The sequence below is a fragment of the Hylaeus anthracinus genome, unplaced genomic scaffold, assembly GCF_026225885.1.
Source record: "Hylaeus anthracinus isolate JK02 unplaced genomic scaffold, UHH_iyHylAnth1.0_haploid 12001, whole genome shotgun sequence".
Lineage (NCBI taxonomy): Eukaryota > Metazoa > Arthropoda > Insecta > Hymenoptera > Colletidae > Hylaeus > Hylaeus anthracinus.
Window position 1 is genome coordinate 9,657,242 of NW_026534348.1, and position 22,068 is coordinate 9,679,309.

Sequence of the window (22,068 nt, forward strand, 5' to 3'; positions counted from 1 at the left end):
CAGAAGACATACGTTATATAATTAAATCAATAATCAATATTGACATAAATTAATTTACGGCAAAACTGTAAATTGTAGCGTCGTCAAAAATATTCGTGTTGAAGAAATCCAATAGATTTGTCTTCTGAAGTTCAATTTTCTGGAGCTTAGCACAAAGTTGATCGAGAAATCGAGGCCAGGGTATGTGAAGTTTCTGATAGACGACTGCTGTGACAAATTGTTCAGGACACGTTTGAAGAAAGCCATTTCAACTTCATCCCGGGGAGGATCAGTAGTTTCGTTATACATACTTTGGACTACTTTGACTAGCAACGAACTGAGATTCTAGGGTTCTATTGTACAAGGATATCAATCGTTAGTTGATCATTGAAGTTAACCTGTTAGAATAAATCGATGATCCGAGATTCCTCGGTACGTAGTTTCTGGCTGAGCAATGATGTCCATGTCTATAGTATACATTCCAGAACTACAAATGTATAGTGTCAGTCACGCTCGAGATTTCTATGAATGTCGCAAAACAAGTTTTCGTCGCATTTACATTTCTTTTGTTTACATTTCTTTTGTTTACATTTCTCACTAACTACTTACGTTGCCTTTTATTCATACAAAAAGACAAGCATATATTGAAATTCATTTTTGTCGAAACTTTCTAATTAATTCTAGTAAATCTATTGCACTCGTGAAACCATTATTTCAATAATAGAAATGTGACAAGAAATCTTTGTAAACCTAGTGTCAACAGGGTATTGTTCAAATATGTTGTTAAATGTTCCTAGGTATTCTAAACTAATTTCAGTGCTATTCGAGGGATTTCAATTCAATTCCCGACGTAATGCACCCGCCCTAATTTGTGCGTGACTTCTGCATCACTGCGTCACCCCCTGTCTGTAAACACTGTGTCATGGGTGTTCAACGGACCGTATATCACCCTAGCCTTGATGTCTTTCAGTAGAACTTCCTAAAGCCCTATCCTGTCACCCCATTTCCTACTTCCAACATCCTTCAAACCTACTACGCTCCCTCGGATCGTTTAGCGCCAGTTTATTTTTCTATGTCGGCACTCAAACTCCGAGACCCTAACTCCATATTCAACAGTTGCGTCTTCTTCGTGCTACCTTTGTAGATGTCATTCTATTATCTGGACTTCAATTTTTATGATTCCGATTGTTGCTGCTTTTATAAGCAAGAAAAGTCTTGAATATTTTTCTCCACATTTGTACAAATAAAAAAAAAAAAAAACAACTTATAGGGACTTTTAATATTCTATCCGACTAACAAGCATTTAACTGGTTTCATTTTACCATTCAGGGTATCGGTAACAGAATCACCAGATCCTTAAGCGTTATGAGTTTCTTCGTACCATAAGTTTCGTCAAACTCTGTCCGTAGTGTTTAATTTCGCGTAATCCCAGCCGTTACACGACATCAGGTTACGCCGTAACTGACCCAGAGCTTACGCGGATGACTATGCACAAAGTTTGCGCGCTGCAAGCATCGGCGTTTCGAAGTTCACCTAATAGCATGGATCCCTGATTCAGGTCATACAAAGAAATAACAAAAGAGGCAGACTGATCTGACAATCTTCTGTACAATTTGGTCCAAAATGTTAACTTTTTAGTATAAAAAATGGGAAGGTGACGAGGAATTTATTTACACACATGTAAACAGCGAAGAATGTGTAATACGTTGATCTTTGTAAGTGAACCATCCTTTTTCGTGACGTTCTTAGGTCAAATTTCGAGTAGGAAGACTGATTAGTCCCTATCTTCATTATTAACATGACCGTGTACCAACACGATTAGAGAAAAATTAATATTTCTCGATCTTCCTCCTCGAGGTACGCAAAATATTATGAAACTGATAACAAAAAATGAGTACAACCTTAACAAATCACGATGGAAACAAAACAACGCAACATCAACCAATCCAAAGCTTAGGGCACAATTATGTACGAAACTTTTCACGCTTCTAGCATTGGTAGGTTCGAGGTCCACCTACAATTCCCCGTTTAGACTTGTCTGAGTACAGAAAGAAACTGAACCGAGAATGTTGGAACACCCGCCGCGCAGACCTCATCTCGCCATCTCGCAAAGACCACGATACGTTTATGTTTCGGTTGGAATTTATTTGGTTGTTCTAGTTACGTCGAGTTACACCCTTTGATCGTCGTTCGAGCGCGAAAGACGTCGGGATGCCGGGTCGCCATGGCTGCTAGAAGGCATCCAGGCATTCGATACATCGGTGTTCTGTCTGACTAATGATCGCGTGTCCATCCTCGCCTATGCCTGGCATAAATCTGGCCATAGACCACGCCGTCGGGGCCAAACGGGAGCGTCGTTCGTCGACTGATGTCTCGAATTCCATCAAAACACAAAAGCGACGCGTCCGCCGTGCTACGTGCACGCGGATCAAGCGAAATGGGAAATTAAGTTGGACGTTACGTCGGGAGCACTGTTCTGGTCTAATAATCGCGCACGCATTTAATTAACAGCGCCTGACGGATTCCTGCCAGGTTGATTCTTATTCGGGAACCGACCTCTCGCATGGTTTCAAACGCTACTTAGCTCAGTGAATTCGCTGTGCAGAATGTTCGTTGTGTGTTAATGGGAGAAAGTATTTTCACGCGGCATTGTCATCGCGTCGCAATTACTCAAACACAACGGATGACATGAATATGAAACTGAAGCCTCTCGTGCCTCGAGAGTGGGGGAATATAACACAATATTCGTTTGTGTCTATTGCGTTGTAGGTCGAGTACTTTTCTACTTTATTACGTGTGCAAGACATTGTAACAAGGAATAATCAAAAAGTATGCTAATCCGACTACCAAGGGAAGAATTATTTCTATATATTCAAATAAGATTGAAGGAACAGAGGACGATCGAGGTCAAAGTGTGAATAAGTGTAATCTACTAATGTACATTTACTATAATTAACCTATGCTTATGAAAAGTAATTTTTCCATCACACCATAAAATATTACTTCAAACCTACAATTATTCACACCGCTGTACCCTCTGTAATTAGGAGAAAGAGAAAGATAATAATTAATCAATAAAATTGATTCTCCGTTACAATAGCCTGACATGTTTTGTACACTTACAAGCTCAAAAAATAGATTTCATTTCTCAAAAAATAATCCATAAAAGTAAACACAGTTGGTATCCTAACAACGTGAAGAATGTTCAAAAACTAGTGTATTTCGTTGGACACGAAAGGTTTAATCTCGTTGAAGGGTTTTTCCCCCTATTTCTTTTGAAGAAACTGTCGGAAAATCGTGTCAGCGTTGGCGAAAAATCCTACACGATATACCTGACGCATTCCTCGCGTGTTTCACGTTCGTTCCACAGGCCAGGAGACTGTTTCGACGAATAGCACACTCCCCGAATATTAAGCGACGCGTTGTTTTGTGTTTCAGGCAAACAGAGAAATGAAGTAGCTTGTACCATGTCGACGGCGCGTATTGTTCTGCTCTAATAATTGCGTTCAGAATCAATTGGGCGTAACGAAAAGGTTCTGCCACACCGACAATGATTTAAGATCCACCAAATAGCTGACTACAACGCGCTCAGGCTATGGAATGTAGGAACTTGGTCGAGGTGACAATTTCACGCCACTGCAGCGTTCTTTGTTCAATTATACGATCTTTTAATTCATCATCCTCCTCCAATAAAATATCACTCACCCATTTTCGAGGGTAACAAAAAACATCGAATGTGGTATCGTATTTCTTCGGCTCTATACACCGTTGACAAAGGATTAATGGCGGCGATGCATCGGAATGATTTCTCAGGATCCTCGAGCATACGGCCCCGTACCACTGCAACGAATACAATATAATTTCTCCCATCCAAAAAATTCGGTTCTCCGCTCGAGTATTGCGGCTCGAGCACTTTAATATCCATTCATATCCCGATGCCAGTCGCAGGGGGACGGGTTTTCTATTCTAGAGCTACCCTCGGCTGTCTCGTTCTTGTCTCGAGTACCTCGCTCTTTTTCCGCCTCGAGCGAAATCGATAAACGGACGTTGTTAGTTGCGCGGCTACGGGCAAATATGTACTTTGCATTTCGTCCAGCTGGACGCGGCTGTCTGTAATCCAAAATGACGAGGCTAATCTCTGCCATTAACGTCACTATGCTTCGATGAACTAAACCTGCTGGGTATCCTTTGGCGCGCAAACAGGGAGTCTATCAAGTGTTCATCCGCGGGAATGCGTATTTCAGTGACGGATTTGGAGAATACCTGGGAAAGGATGTGAACAGAAATTGCTTTATAAATTTGGAAGAGTTCCGTAGGCTGAGATCAAAGCCTAGGCTGATCTGGAAGAAACGTATTGAAATGGAAAGACGAGAATTTCAGAAAAATATTAGACGAATTTGCTAGCTTCTTGGGGAATAGTTTCATCAACTGGGAGGAAAAGATAAACTCGTCTGTTAGGTCGCAATTAACCGTACGGAATATAAATTAACTATTTGCACGCGGATGTCCCATATGAGGAGACATCGTAAGTCTAACAAATTTTGTTAGCGTCAAATCCTTTATATTTGCAGTGGTGTCAACGCTTCAAGAAGTTAGACTATTTTATGTAATACAATTCCTGTTCGCACATTTTGCAACAAAGAGTGCAAGAGTGCGCAGAGTGCAACGGGTTAATATTTTAACCCCCTTGAAATGAATAAAGAAAATTGTATGCGGTTGGATAGCGCTATGATAATAGCAGGGACGTCTTATTACATCCTAAGAAAAGATAAGTTGTCGTACCTACACAATACTCAGATAAAGGAGAAAATGTTGATAATACAGACACTGATTGATACTGATTCTGTTAAATGGTCAACCACTGGTAAATCTGTCTCGTAATGGAGGTAAATGGATTGGATAAACACGACCCAACTGGGCGCAGGCAATTCCTTGGAAAATTCGTAAGCAAAGCAGGGTTGAACGGTGACCCGATCGGGCGTTTCCATGTGGAGGTATCATTCCGAGGCACACGTACACAGTTTCACGAGCCGCGTGTAGCACAATCGCGGTGGCCCAATTATCTTGTCGGCTATGAATTACATGCAGGGCACTACCTCCAACGTTGGCATCCTTGGCAAGCGCCCGCGAGACACGAAACTTTCCGTATATTTCGCTTTAATTTCGCCCGAGCAGCTAGGTTCACCAGCTGCGAGGGGTAGGGAAAAAGCTCACGACAACGTAGTCGTTTCTCGAGAATATTCATCTTGAGAAATTTCTGTTGCCGTAAGAGAGAGAACGCCTGGGCTGCAACGCGTGGACGGAAAGTTTCTTGCAGCCCTCCGGCGCGGGTAATGCGTTCCCGAGCTTGAAACCTTGAAAAATGGTCCTAGGGGTATTAGCGTTGTATAAAGCGTTCATGACGCGTAACCTTGGCGGTTCTTCGTAATATACGGGTTGATCCTGAAAAAATAGGCTAATGACGCTGGGTCTCGTTTGATCGCGAAAACGATGCTGAGATTGGCAGAGGCAACTTGAATCGGTGACCATTGGGTGGCACGAGTGCTCGGAAGGGTAGAGCTTTAGTTGGATGTTCCAAGTGGTACTCGAAGAGTTCGAGAACTCGAGCTGCTCGAATTTTTCGAGCCACTGGAACTATCGCGGGGTAACGGCCATCTAACGATTTCCATGCGCTGTTAATCATCTTTTTTTTTCTGGAGGTCATTCTAAAGTGGACCTGCTAGTTGGTACTAATAATTAATCTGAAGTAATGAAAGGAAAAAAAAGTTAAGTAATTTAGTGGTATTTGCTAGCAATCAGCAGTCACGCACAGGTGTTCGTGTTTGAGCCGTTCACTGCACAAATCAATTAACTCTATAAAACAAAAAGTTGAGAAATTCGATGAAATAATGCACATTGATTTTAAAATTCCCTTTAGAATATAAATTCAAATAAGTGTTGAAAAAAGTTTTTTCTCTCTCAGGAAATTATTATAAATCTAAAAAGTTATGACTATACATATATACCAAATGCTTTGATACTTAAATTTAAGATTTTTCAAAAAGTGGAGTTACTCTCTTATCTTGTATTTCTATATGATATTAACGAACGCTTCGCAATGACAGGTAATTTATCTTTATTTTTGCGAGTATATTTTTTATACGATCGCCTTCTTCTTAGATCACCTTGTATAGAATTGCAAATCAAGGCGAAGAAAGTCGAGGGAAAACGTAGAAACTCTCGAGTAGAGCGATGTTGTCGTTCCGTCAATAATTCATCAAATGTCCTGGTACGGTTTCTCGATCGTTTCATGAATTCTTCGAGCAGCGAACTCGAGACGGTCAGGCAGAGTCATTACAAAGCATAAGCATTGTTCCCGGGGTTAATCTCTTTATCAGCGCGTGGCTGGCACCGGGCCAATCGACTTTCTCCTCGACTCCAAGATGATCTACGACGCCCTCACCTTGTTTTGATTTTACTCGTTTATGCTCCAGCTTCCGCTTGCTCTGCGAATTTAACGAATAAATTGTCTGTTGGACTTTGTATGGAAGAAGTGTTTCTATGAGACCTTTATCTCGATACTTCGTAACGCAACCCTCACGTGTTTCTTCGTATTAGGTTTTGAGGTTACGCTATTTTTATTTCGTTTCGGATACGTGTGCTCCTGTTTTATTCCTTCTGACCTTTTCATCGATGAATTAGTCAGCGGTGGAAATCGTCTCTGTGGTGAATTATTTTCTCAAGTCATGTTTTAATTATAGTTACAAATATCTGTGAAAATTAGTTGATATCGTGAAGAATTGTATTCTAAAGCAAGAAAGGTTATACATGTGGTTTTAAACAATTTTGTCACATAGGGTAATATTGTTATTAAACACGCTCGAATGCAGCAGTTTAAGAGGTTTGTTTATTACGCTGTTATACGCTGTTGCTGAAAAATATTTACGAATCAAAACCTACACTTTATTCCACTTCATTACCAAAGTTTTTTAGTTCATTTCATTTCCAAGAGTTCTTATGTATGCGTGTATGTTCCATTTCTCTGTTGCCCACTCGAGTACATTCAGGATACATGGGAACTTTTTTCATGAATAATTTGTTTACTAAAGCAATGCGGTCGAGTGAACGCAGATTCGCAGTTTCATTAATGTTTCGAATAGAGATTCCAGGCTGTTGAATGTATAACGTCGAAATTGGATCAAATAACACAAAGAACGTTAATATGAAAGGTACGTTTAATAAACCGAGTGTTCATTACTTTTGAATTAGATTAGCGAAACGTATCAAACGTAGGTAATGTAATAAATACAAGTATATTCGGGTTTCCTCTGGAATTTAATAAAATTCCTTTCATGCCAATGGGAATTTTCGTTAAAATTACTGGTAACTGTCAACTTTGAAGATCTGTATTTTTTAAACAACATCGCAGACAGCAAAATGGTGACTTAAACCTCCCCTATTTTCGCGCATACTACAAAGTACTCCTCTTAATTTACAAACCTCGACTGTAAAAGTGGTCGATTCTATTTGCAATCACACTTCTATTACATAATAAACCTGCTAGCATCGTTTTTAATTCAATTCTTCAGCTCCCGAAGATCTATTCCAATTTCATTCCGCCCTGTACAGCAAACAGAAAGATGAACAACCCGATTTCTCGTTTCCTGCCGACGGAAACGAAGTCTCGTCGATAGAGAAAATCGAAGCGTGCGTCTACCGGGGCGCGGGAAATTTATCGGCGTCGCGTCGGACGGGACGAGATTTTTTTCGCGCGGTCGGCGCGATCCATTGAGCGTGAAACCACGTGGTTGGCGTACGTCCAATGCCGAGTTATGTTTATAACAACGTTATACAGAATCTACGTGGGATTCACCCCGTGTGCCTCGTAACGGCGATGCTATGCGGGCCTGTGTATCTACACGACACCGCGACGGAAATCTTGGATCGCGTCGGCGGGGCATTCCGTAACACTCCGTGTTTTCTTCTTTTTCTTTGTCGGCGACATTTTGCTTGGCCACCTGCCCGACCCCCGAACTCTTTCTGCGCCGCGTTTCCTTTATTTTTCGCGGATATTTGGAAGCGTGTCTCGTCGCGAGGAGACAGTCAAACACTCCGAAGTTAGCGTAAACAGGAGTTTAATTAACCCTCATCCATCGCAAGAATTGAAGAGCTTAAGAGCCCTTTTTTAGTAGCACTGCTTAGAATTTTATTTTATCGATCCAGCTACCTTATCTCATGAATATTGCTCTATCCATCAAAACAAAAGTGATTTCTTTAGTACTCGACTTAAGAGACGCCTTAAGAATTGCAGCTACCCGTTCGCGCGATATCACCGCTGAGAAATCCGTTCCAGCCCCAACGGTTAGGTCCTCCAGCTCGAGGACTTGATGTATTTTTCCCGGAATAATCCTTAAAAGGTGCTTAAAGTTCACTTCTGAGCGAGTTCGCTCTAATCCTATTAGGCAGTCTTAATGTTTCACCTCCCAGCTGCTTGGGACCACCTCCACCGCGCGGACTCCAATTTTCGATGCGTGAAAGCACGCGGAAAGTTGAGGATTATCGAGTACTATTCGTTAGTATGAAGTTTAATCGGAAGTTTAATTGCCACTCTTTCCGAGCATTATCGGTTTTTCTTCGGAAAATAACCGACGCGAAAGCGTCCCGCTCGACGTAGCTGCAATTTGTCGTATCCGCATTGTGCATGATAATAAAAGCCAAATTGGAAGTACCGATTGCGATACCTGAGAACCGAATGCTGGAACAATGAACGCGTTGGGAGAATTGAAACGTTTGCGTGGAAGTTTGAACGACTTCCAGGAGCGGATAATTGGCGTTGATTGGAGGTAAATAATAAATGTTAATAATATCTCAGGCGCGGTGCACATCAGAATATTTCTCACCTTCAGACTCTGTACCGGGACCATGTCAATGTATATATCTCTGTATGTATTTTTCGATACAAAGTAATGGGTTACGTGAAATAGGAACATTTAAAGTAATGTTTTTATTGCAGGACAGGTCATCTTTTGCATAAAAAATGAGTCCTACGTTTAAAAAAATATTTTTACTGTGGTACGTGTCTGTTATTGAAAAAAGTCATTAATATTACGTGCACATAACTTCTATTTATAGGCTACTTTAAAATATTATTTAGATCGTGAAATATGTTATGTTTGATATAAACAACCTTGTGTATTTTTTACTCAAAATTTTCATTCATCATTTGAGGGGTTTTAGTTCACAGTTAGATGAGTTCTTACAGCAGAAATAAATTACTAAATATCGCTGTTCATATATACAGCAAATAATATATTGTCATGTTATAATTCGATTAAATTTGTCGAACCTTGCGTAACTCGAGCCACACGAAGTATAAAAGAATAATTTTGTATTTCCATAGAAAAATTGAAGACTTACGAGGTTAATTACGGTTGCGCAAGTATGGCCGTAAAACTTTTTTACGGTTTGACTGAATAACGTTTCCGTCAAGTATGCTCGAGCGACTGGCTTCGTAAATTACAAAATTAAATTAGTTCCGTAATGTTATCGGGAGCGCTGTTCATAACATTGTTCGTTACATAAAATTTGCATAAATTGAGGAAACCTATCGCTTCGATGCCAGGAAGTTTTTCACAAGGAAACCAATTGTGATTGATTAAAGTTCGATTCAATGGAGTAAGTGTTTTACAAAAAAAAAAAAAAATTGCGAAAGAGGAAAACGAAGAATGATAAATGTAACCGGACAATTATGCCTTCCGTCTATAATTTTTTCCACGCACTTTGCATTCAGATAGAGAAACCGTTGTTGATAACAATCTTTTTGCTCGATTAACTCGAATACTAAGAGGGACGAATGAATACAATCTTTAGATATATCATTGTTATTGGGTTGTCACGAAAGTCCATGTCGATTTTTGGTAGGTGGTACTGGTCTGAATACATCCCTTATAAAGTCCCTATACATTCCTTAAAAGGTGGAAAGGTTAAACAAAATGGAACAAAATGGTACCTATGCAATTCAATAAATATAATATCAAAATTCAAATGTGTCTTGGAATTTTTCTTAAAAATTGCCACCAACTTTTTGGACAAGCCAATACAAATCATTATTATTGAAAGTGTTTTTAAAAAATTGTTAACAGTAAGATCTACTCTCTCATTGACTGCCACGCTTAGCTTCCTAACGCACACATTTTCAAAGAAATTTATTATAACACGTACGTGTTGATCCGCGGAGGTTTGCGATGCGGGGAATTCGAGTGACTGTTTTTCGACGGGAAATTTCGCGGACGCTTTAAGGATTTACCTAGGGTCCAACACCTAACCGTCCCTAATGTGTCCCGCTGCACTATTTCCGTCGCTTTGGGTGTTGTCGTAAAAAGACGCGTGGACGTGTATTAATAGAACGCACGAGTACGCATCCCTGGTGACATCGCGTATCATCAAAATTCGGCCAAAACCGCAGCATGAATTCCTCTTATGCAACCTTCAGTTAATACGCGAGAAACGATCGTCCGTCGTGTCGCCGTACGGAAAAGCGACGTTGATGTACGCACTCTTTGGATACATCGTCGCGATTCAATTGCAGAAATTCACCGGGCTCTCACCATTCACAGGACATGCTGGAAACCCGATGTTGATTCCTTTTTATCGGATGGTCAATGTGTTCGCGTTCGTACTTCGACGCTAGTGGTTTAGTTTTTACCTGTAATATGGAATCAATTCTGTCGAGCAATTTATTTGCCCTTCCCTGTTGTAATTTTAAATATAAAGTAGTATGCATTAGATCATTGGCAATTTTAACACTTTCGCGACCGTAGACGTGAATTTACGTCACTTTAAATTCTATTCCTGGTTACGAAAAAATTATGATAACCTTTTTATTTTATACGCTACATATTCACAACAGTGATATTTCAAATCATATTTTGTCATTTTTATCTTCGCCTTAACGATACAAATTTGCGATGTCCAGCTTCAGAATTGTATTATTTTCGTCGGTACTCGGTATCAGTGAAATCAAATGAAATTATCTCTAGTATATTACTGATTATTAACTTCGATATATCCTTCGTTATTTCCTGTAGATCCAATGATTCGTAACGTAAACAGGCCTGCTTTAGTAACATAAGTGCGTAAGAATTTATTAATTGACTCGATGGAATCTGTATTGACCAACGTGTTTGTGTTTGTTTCAGAATCACGAGTATGGAGGGTACGGAGAGGAACCGCGACGCAAAAGGTACGTGTACAGAATTAATTTTATACATATGTATTCTATCGTTGTAGGAAGAAACTTTGGTTTTCTCTTAACAATTACGGGTCTAGGTTTCATTGATAAATTGCATTTAAATATATGTTTCATTCTTTTGAAAAATCGTTAATTCAAATTGACCTTATTTTTTTAAATTCTTACTGACACCCCAGAAATCTCTATCCTCCTCAGGGGGAAGCTCGATCTACCAAGAAATTTACAAACCATCGTCTTAGATTATTATCTCAGATAATTATCCAAAGGATCGAATCAGCTTCGAATATTATCGAACAGAAACGTCCACGTTCCCTGCAGACGTCTCTTGTCAAACGCGAATCCGCTTCTCCCTGTCCGACTCCGATGCAACATGCGCCCGCGACGTTCGCAGCTCGACAGGAAAGTTAACGCTCGCGAGTTCATAGAGCGGATATCGTCTGATATCGAATTCCCGCCGCTCTGAATCACACTTAACGCTCGAGTTAACTTCTTATTATTAGACTTGGCCCGAGCCGAGGAGGCGGGTACGGATCAGTCTGAAACTTTGGTGACCGGCTGCTACGTTTCAATTAATTTCGACGTGTGCGTCGCGTTTTACGCCGTTATCACCAGCCAATTCTACGCCCGGACCACGCTTTTAACGCTGGGGGCCATTGTAACGACGTCGTACCGCGAAAAACCGATACACTGGCAACTGGGTCGGTCCTAGGAATAGTTACGTAAAAGTGTTTTCATCCCTCCCACGGGGGATGTAAAAAAAGATTCGACTAGAAGGGCGGATTCTTTCCTTTTCAGCCAGAAATAGGTTTCTGCGGGTTTTACTGTAGTTTCTTTTTCTTTTTTTTTTCGTTTTTATTTTAGGAAGTTGCACAGCAAAATGGAAGCTTTAATATTTCTTTTTTTTTTGCACGATGGCTTTCAATACCGTACAGTTGCATGTATTGTTTGGCCTTAGGCTACTTGTCTCCTCTTGTGGATCATGCTCCATCTCAACACCTCGGGGATCTGGATATCCTGCTGGTATAATAGTCAACTGAATTCTGGAAACGTATTATATAAATAGATTCTTCGCTTATAAAAAGAAACATAGGTATTGTTTTCAATGAATGTAAATTTCATATTGCACTTTACATACTATAAATCATAAACTGAAGTTAATGTTATCGTTGACTCTGATGTCCACTATTTTTGTTAAATATATAACATACAATATATAATTATTGACACTTAGGAATAACCGGGAGGAATAATCAAATTGATAAAAATGACGATTGCCAGAACCTCGGATCGATCAGAGGAATAACGAAACGCTTGGGCTACGTATGAACCAGAATATGCTGAGTAGCGCTATCCAATAGTAATAAATATCGTTATTGTTACCACAGTCTTTTGGCTTATTCGCCCACGTCACGTCCCAAAAATTTAAATATATATGTGTCCAAACGTTACCGGTCGGCAAAGTGTTAATACCATTGAACGCATTAAATAGAATTCTCATCCAAAGTAACTACGAACTTTATTCGCTTAAATTAGTTAACGAGTCAAGACGGATTCCTCGGAGAGTTTTATAATTTAGAGGCAGGGGCGCAACAGATTCGTATAAGGATTGGCCGCTTTGAATTGCAAAAGCGAGAGCACCCCTTCCTTTTCGCGGGAAAAATGGCCAGGCAGTTGAATTCCCAATTGGTCGCGAAGCAGAGACGGAAGAGGGAATACATCGACGTCGGGGCATGAAAAATGTATAGGCGAGGCTATCTATCAATAGTCGCTTCGCTGTTGTATCGCGCTAGGCGTCGAATCTCGGAAGGAAATTACGGAGTACAATTTTTCCTCCGTTTCTCTTGGAGTAATCGAATATTCCCGCCTCCCCACTCCAGCCGGGGCACGCTCTGATTTAATAAAAAAATTTCACCAATTCCGCGCACCCTGGCTGGCTGCGACCCAACGCTGACCCACGGGAAATGCGGAATTTTTCACTGCTCGATGAGAATCGCGTGGCGGAGAACGCGCAGATTAATATTTGCAGCGATTCGAAGTACACAAGAGGTCTTACAATCTAAATTTAAAAAATTGTAGGAAAAATACGGAAGTAGCTATATAGGAATATAAATATCGGATACGATATGTAGAAATATACATGAAGACAAAACACGATTATAATTGATTATTGGTGTGCATGTTCTGGAGAGGATAATAATATATGATAATATCAAGTTGTTGAGATAGTGCTATAATAAAAATGTTCGACGAAAAGAGGTTAATTTTCTGGAATCTAACGGTGTGTTCAATTTTCTGTTTTCAGGGAAGACAATAATACACCAAATCACGTTCTCCTCTTCACAATTATCAACCCAGTCTACCCCATCACCGTGGTAAGTGTTCATTTATAAATATTGATCAATAGTATCTTACATAGAGTACTTCTACTTCACTCAATTCAACTATATGTTTCATTTCTCTGTAACATTACATCTTAAAAATTTACAGTTTAGTAAAATTTGTTTATTTTAAAAAATTTATTAATTATAGGGCACATTTGAAACATGGTTCAGAAGGTTGCAGTAAAAATGCTCAGTCAGTACAGGTCGCAGATCAATCATACCGGAGCAAACAGCAATTTTCTATTTCACTAATGTATCGTATCGATCCGTGTCTATTAATTATTTGGCGCGTTATAACAGAGTATTACACGATGTATTAGGCCATTTCATGCACCTCGGCGTATGTAATTATGTGGAATTTCGGTTTAACGCACGAATTAAACGTAGTACCACAAGATCAAACGACGAGGCCATTGACGCTTGATATTCAACCTTCCACCAGTCGTCGAAGCAAGTTATAGCAAAAATGGTTAACATTTTGCATTTTAAAATTCACGAGAGCAACGTTCATGAATTTATGAATTTTCTTTAGTAATTGTATTAGGCGAACTCTGCTCTTTAAAATGATCTAAAGGAGGATACTTTACGCAGGCTGCGCTGCATCGAGAATATTTATGAGCGGTATTCACCTTGTGGCCGAGACAATTTCATGGAAACTGAAAGTATTAACAATTTAGAAATATTGTAATTGACCATGATCGAAGATTTGAAGAAAAAACTGACTGATTTGCATGAGACGGACGTCGGTATATTAAAAAGTAAAAGAGAAAAAATCATGTAAGAAAGAAGGTTGATCTGTGGTTGATTAATACTTTCGACGTATTTGTACACGTACTTCTCGAATATAATTTAATTTACAATAAGTGGGCGGAGACTCGTGAAACACAAACAAAGGACAAAACGTACAATAAATTGCTGGAAGGATCGATCAGCATTATTCGATTAAGCATTTTTCATTTATATTGACGAGCCTGCAAACTTTTCAGTCGCCTTTTAATGAACTCCCTGACGCGGCAGTCAACGCACTGAAACACGCTAACGCTTCAAAACGACCAGACACCGAATTTTGTTCGGGTAATCTCTGCGGTATGGATCGAATGATTCACCGATGCATTTTCCCTAATATAAATGTTTGCAAACATTATTGGGGGTAAAAACGGGGAAAATTTCATTCGAATAATAGAGGCACCGTACAGGCATTTTTTTATTAGTTATTTATAGTTGCATCAACCACTTTGTAGTACCTATTATTAGGCTCACAATGGAAGCTCCCTAGTCACGAGTTACAATATTAGGTACAGTTTATTTTGTTTCAAAAAATTTGGAAAGGGGGTTAACATCGAGGAACTGGGGATTAAGATATTGTCTCCCATTCATTATATCCTCATAACCTAGCTTCTAATTTTCATCATCTATTCCTCCCACGTCCACTCTGTCCAGTAGATACACACTTCCAAACATTCGAAGTGGCGCAGAAGAATATCGCATCGATTTCGCCATTTTGTTTTCGTCTGTGAATTCAGCAATCGTCTAAGAGATGGCACGACGTTATCGGAAGTGGTGGCGAATGCTTTGAAAATAAAAAGCCGTGTGGGTTTTCTTTATACATAAATGATAAGTTTGCGTCATAAAGGCACATAATTGATTTCTACATCTAATTTAACAGCCATGCGTCGTCCTTACTTATAGCGTTAAATGGCCACAATAAACCCTAATGGACTTCCTTTATCGAAATATATATATAATAACGTGTCGCACGTGAATACCGTCGATGGTAGAGGTACGATATCAATTGCATTATCGATACGTAAGGAAAAGAAACGCACATGTGTGCGCGTATTCGATCGCAAGATGGAAAAGAATCGTCGAAAAGCACGAAAGACGGGACAAAAGTTGTTGGCGCAACGCGAGCACCATACAGGTTTCACAGGCCGTCGCACCGCATTTTATTTCTGTTTTGCGCCAATAATAGATGAGCTCTGTCGCTGTTTCTGTCCCTCGAATGCTCGATGCTCTTGCGCGATCTGGCATTGTTCGCGGTCCGTCCATTCGCGAGTCCTCGCATACCTCTCCGGTCACAATGCTTATATAGCTTTTTCCCTCGTTTTTCCTTTCGTTATCCCTGGGACGTACGCACTAATTAAAGAGCGCCTAACCGAGAAGGCTTTTACTCGACATCGCGCGAGGAATCGTTTCCTCGGACACGACGTCGCCGCAGTGTCTTATTTTAGCGATCTAGTCTCGCTAAATTAACGACATCGTTATCTTCGGAATATGAAATCCTTTGTAGAGGCTTGCTGTCGCGCAATAACGCGAGCGTAGTAATACTGTTTGTTAATTCTTTTTTTTTTTTTACATAATTTACCGTATGCTTGTGGCTTGTACGTCATCCAGTGTACCAGGTTCCCTTTCATTAAAGGTACACTGGAAATGAACATTTTACGAATGCACGAAGGGGTATAATGGAACTAGAAATTTTTATATTTGTGTATAATTTATTATTTAATTGTGAAGTTCGCTTGTCATTTTGTCGGGTGTGTGAATTATAAAGGAAGATTACTCCTTTCATTGTACATCATAATTATTACTGACGGTCTCTTTTACTATATTTTATTTTTGTATCAATCTGTAACACGATTAAAACTTACAAACAAAAACGTGAATTTGATTGAGTCAGGAATGTTATATGTCTCTGAATTTTAATTTATATTCCACGAATTACTGTTGCGAAGATTCTTCGTGAAACAGATTTGCACCTGTTCGTTTGTTTTGATGGTTGATTAAAATTTCCCCTAATACCCAGAGGGCACATCAATAACGGAAAGGCAACATTATTAGCACAGTTTGGGTTCCAATATCCTATCAATATTTGTCCAACGAGCACCCCCTATCAAGGATTCTTGATTTCTTCCATTCAGTTTAACGCGATATGCAAATTATTCCAATAATTTTCACTAGGTTTAACGGCAGCTCGTGTCGCGAGCCGATAAACGTCAGCCTTAGCCCGCATCAGTTCCCGGAAATTGCATTCTAAAGACCGACGTACGTCTCAAGTTTCTTACAATTCGCTTCACTTTGTTTGCTGCTCGGGCGAGTCGACGTAATGGCCTCGTATTGTACCAAGGAAAATCAAAAGCGCGTAGGAATGAATGTGGAATGAATGAAGAAAATATGAAAATCAGTGATAAAAACGATTAAAATTCTAATTAATAGCTGCTCAACTGAAAATTATATACATAGATAGATAATTTATTCCTTGTAATAATTACATCTTTCCTGAAAATAATTTATTTCAAATATAATAGAAAAATATTAATTCCACGCTTTATTCTTTATTCAGTTCGATGAACGTATATTTTTATGGATGCATAATTAAATCTAATATCACTTTGTAATTCAAATATATTTTCATCGTGATAAATCAAACGTTTCCTAACTCAGATATGCTTTCATCGATTATAGAACCGATACGCTTCCATAATTCAAATTATAATTTGGAGCTGGGTTGACGAATGGCGACAAATTTCAAAGGCGCGCGCCCACGGAGCAAGTCGGCGCGCCAGCTTTTCGGCATCGCTCAAAAGGACGACATCATCGATCACGGACTCCTGTTGCACGTGAGTCGAGTATGAACGCACCCCGACGTTCAAATGTGCTCCGACTTTTACGCCATGGTAACGGTTAGATGAGCAGGATGTCCTAGAAACGAGTGGTAAAACTTTCGAGATTATCCCACTGACCTCGAGAATTAATAAAGACCCGACGAATTATGTATTCGGAGACACCTCGTTTCCGAGGCTGGATGCGCGTTAACGTTATTTTAACTTTCAGAGATCGATGATTAACGTATCTACTCGGATGCATAAATTCACTCGTATAGCGCAACGGATGCGTGAAACTTGTTTGCGAGAAGTAGGCAGATCTGCTTAGGCTCTTGACGCGCACTGTTTAACGTGTTTCTTGTATTCCTGTAGTGGAACGGTATTTCTCCGCTCGCGTGGGAACTGATTTTAATTGCAGATAGAGAACCAAACAGTCGAAACAGTTTTCACCTCTGAAACTGATAAATGCTGTGCATACAGGGTGTATTAAATCCTTATTTGCTTCCTCAAATTGAGTATTGTAAGTAGATAACCAACAACATAGTTAATGGGTTGCGGTATGTAAACATTGAAATTAAAAATCTTACGAATAGACTCTATGTAGATAAAGTGTTAATAGCGATGCTAATTATCTAATTATACTTAGTTACCTAGTTACCTGCTACCTAGTAGTAACAGTTTGTAGAAATCAGTCTACCTAAATAACTAAACTACCATCACGTTTTTAAGATTTTATAATTGGTATCGTTAATATTTTTTAGAATTAAATGACTATTTAAAGAGAGCATTGCAAACTATAAAATTAACCACTAACTCCAAGAAACTTTCATTCCAACACAGATATAAACTTTCTAATAATGTACTAAAATGCCCTCCTAAGTTGCAGACAATTCCACAACAGATCCGCAGTTAAACTGTTAACTAAACCCGAATGAATGACCGTAGCTTCGATTTAATTCGTCATTCGTTACTCGAAGCGGAATTTCGCCCATCTCCGCGTTGCAGTCCAAGTGATTTTATAGGGTGCATCGGCCAGGTCGAGGAGCTCGGTCGGGAACTGTACATAGCCATGAATTTTCGCGCGCTTTAATTCCAGCGATAACTCATCCAGCAGGCCCCCGTTAGAGTCACCGGATTAAGATTAACACCTTCGCCGCCATGCGAACCCACCTCCTGTATTTCTTGTACGTGGCGTGCTTTTATTTCGAATACCGAGCTATATTACATCTTGCCGGCTGTTATTTTAGAATGGTGGCGTTCCGTCGAATTTATACGACGTGTGCTTGCCGTTCGCGCGTCACCGATACCTCACACAGACCTTATAACCAGTGAAAATATTTTAATTGGCCGCGGCTCGATCCCTCCAGCACGGTCCCGACTAAATATGCATTAGTCGAAGATAGTCGCGTTGAAGTGGTAAACGGGAAGGGAAGCTAACCGTGCGCTCGCAGCGATTTGCAACTCCGAATTCTATTTAGAGTGCTTAAATCATGGCACTGGTGCGATGCCGCGAGTCGATCGTGGATCTCCTCTTTTTTCGTCTGGTTTGATGTTTGTTTGTTTGAGGCGAGTCGACCGTGCCGTGTAATTTCGGATCTTTCCGTTGCTCGTTAATCGAAGTCGCTGAAGTAGAAAGTTGACGATGACTGGGATCACTTTTCGATCAACAGGTTAGATGATTCTAGGAAATCTTTGCTGGTTGATTTTATAGTTTGATATTATCACAAATTTAGCTGTTTTAATTCGGGAAATATCGAGGATACCACTTAGAAGATATTAAAAATATGATGGTAATTTATATTTATGGCGAGATGAAAGTTTCTTGGAGAGTAGATTGATTCGAGCATTTTAGTCGAGCTCTTTCGATTCTATGCTTTAAGACTTGTCCTGTCCATCTAACCAAAAAAACATTCTTTTTTTTTTTACTGAAGAATTTAGCGTACAAGTTAATTCATTCGTGGGCCTACAAATAACCAGGAAGTAATTTCTTTTCTGAAAGATGAAGCTAAAAATAAGTATCTCAAGTTACTTCTTTAACTATATTTTAGTTCTTTTTGAAATAACACCTAACCCAAACTTGAAAACTCTCAACTAGGACAGCTTTGAAGCTTCAGCACCTAAACTTTCTCCAGTGTCCAAGGTTTTCGACTACTATTCTAAAATATCATCAGAGTATTCTTAAAAATAAACCATGAATTTGCAAACTATTCTCAAAAAGAAAATCCCAAATACTCCACAGTCTCAATTACTCCTATTTCCTCGGTTCTAACATTATTTCCCTATATATCCTTTTAAAAGTTTCTTTTGTATAATGACAACGTCCAAGCATAATTTCACGTTTTCAGCTGCGAGGCAATAACGCGAGCGATCATCATTTTGCATGTTAAAAGTTCATTTAGCGACCGTGTCCACGGCGCTATATGTTTTCTTAAGTGTCGAGCTCAAAATGTATATTTCGCGATATCAAGTGGCGTTTAAGGCATATTAAACGAATCATTAAACTCGGCGTTCAGTTGACTCGTTTCGGCGCGTAATTTGCGGCACGAAATGAAGTTCCAGGCTGGAACGGCGACATATCCACGGCAATAAGCTTGGCTTCGCCGCGGAGTGACGCGACACGAGAATTATATTCCCGTAAGTGGTGGCAGGAACGTTCCATGTGGTTTTCGTATACTGTATAACAGCCCTGACGTATTTAATGCCCGCGACCTACTTGCAGCGTCTCCCGTGAGAGAAAGGATGTCTCCCAGATTGGCATTTCTTATGCATTCGCTGCCGATTCCTAACTAACGCGTGTCCTGGACTTCCGAGGACAGACCCGTGGAGCATACGAGTAAACGTTGACGTTGTTTCCTGCTTTAGCTTGGCCCCGATGGGAAATGCCGCTGACATTCGCGACGGATCCCAGTCGGCGTCTCGAAACGAAGTTTTCAGGTGAGATGCGAGTGAAATTGTCGTTTAAGCAGAAATTTCGAACGGAGGATAAAGTATAAAAAAGAAATGCAGTAATAAATGGAGAAGTTTGTTTTAGTTCTTTGGGATATTGAGTAAAAGAAAATTCATTTTGGAGATGATAAAATCACTTTTTCTTCAACCAGATTTTTTTAGAAATTGATACGTGGAAATAATAATAAAAAGTCGACATACAAAATGAAAGGAAAAGTTCGAGTTATGTAAATGTAAATTAAGTTGGAGTATGAAAGAAACTTGTAATATCAAAGTAGCAACATATGTTTCGACGTCTGGACGTCATATGACCAATTGTTCGGAGATGCTAAAGAACGCGTGCTGCTGCTTTGATGTCAAAAGTTTCTTACATCACTCAGTTTAATTTGCATAGTCTGGTCTGTTTCTTTCGTTCTATGCATAGACTTTTCATATTTATTTGTACGGTATTAATATTCGGACACTATAGTATTTTATTCATTATTGGATTGTACAGTTGACCATAATTCAGTTTAGAACGTATATTCTGTTATTTCTGAAACCGAAATTATGAACAAAAATACGAATTATTAAATCCTTCCCCAATCTTAGAATTTTTATCCACTTTGGAAAAAGGCTGCGAACCGTTATCCTAAATAAATAATATTTTCTTATATTATTATTCCTATCGAAATATCGTATTTGATTAAAAAACAAAACAAAAAATGATCGTCAACTTCCGACGGAATAGCTATCGAACGGAATGCAGGTTACGTATAAAGTGCTGTACGGTGTTTCTATTTGCCATTTGCTATTCGAATAAAATTTTGGCCCCGTCTTTGCCTTCGAGTAACGATCAGGGAATCGCGTGAAAGAATACGAGGCAGCGGAGTTTTCGTTGGCGGAATCCTTCGATGCACGTTCTAATACTCGACTCGGAGGTAGAAACTGCGGTACGTGGAAAATTGGAAAATTTTTTGCTCGGAGAAAATTGAGGTGGCACGAAGGAGTCAAGGTCAATTTCATATTTCAACAAATGGGAAAAGTTACATTTTTCATTCCACGAGATAAAGTATCTCAATTTTTCTTGATCCATCCGTATTTTTCCTTTCTTGAACAATCGTCTTTTTGTTTTGAGAATAAATTATTCAGATAAAGAATAGCTTGAAATTTGGATCGAGTTTACCAGGGCCAAGGCGAGTTCAACGCCCCATCACGAAAAGCCGTTCGATACCGCGTACAGGTGCAAAAGTAATCCAAGGTTTGCTCGAGGGTCGTTTCGTTATGTACTTTCGATCTCGAACCACCTTGCGTGACACAAGTTGTTAAATGCGTTGTAAAATTGACCGTCGCTCCATAAAGGTGAGAATATGTTTTCTTAAAAAACATTAAGCTCACCTTGACTTCATCCAACTTGTTTCTGTAGCATTTCCTTTTTAATCACTTAGGCATAACTCGGTATACTTCGTAAGAGGCTTCTACCTATTAACGGTATTCGTTTAAACTTCGTCTTCTATTAACAAATTTATTGGCAGCATCGGGATTATTAACTTAATAAAATCAGTTGGATGAAGTCGAGTCAAAATAATATTTGACGCGATAATGAAGATGAAGAATTAATCGTTGATTGGTAACTGGTTTAATTCTTACATGACGGTAACAACTGTGCTTGTTATCCTCTATCGAAGATTTGATTTATACTAATAACATACATACCTCGCCGCATTGAAACCATTTGATTTATCGTATAATGACTGCATTATTCTGCTTCTGTTACCAAATCATAATAAATTTAAAATACATTATACATACATCATCATCGACTTGCATATTTATTCAGTCTCAGCGTATCTACATATTACATCATTGACTCGTATGTATATTCAGTTTTCCTGTAATCTCTTGTTCAGCCTCGAATTATTTGTCATTTCAGGTAGAAGTAACGGATGAT

At 39.4% G+C, this 22,068-nt stretch overlaps 1 protein-coding gene across 2 annotated transcripts in view; it reads left to right on the top strand.

Annotated features, from left to right (window-relative positions):
- Nucleotides 1-22,068, top strand: part of LOC128891357 (heterogeneous nuclear ribonucleoprotein L) — a 207,434-nt gene that overhangs the window by 16,595 nt on the left and 168,771 nt on the right. For both annotated transcript variants that reach the window (XM_054150797.1, XM_054150796.1), the window contains exons 2-3: nt 11,157-11,200; nt 13,512-13,581. In XM_054150797.1, the coding sequence (XP_054006772.1) occupies nt 11,157-11,200; nt 13,512-13,581 (114 nt within the window). The remainder of the gene's footprint in view (nt 1-11,156; nt 11,201-13,511; nt 13,582-22,068) is intronic.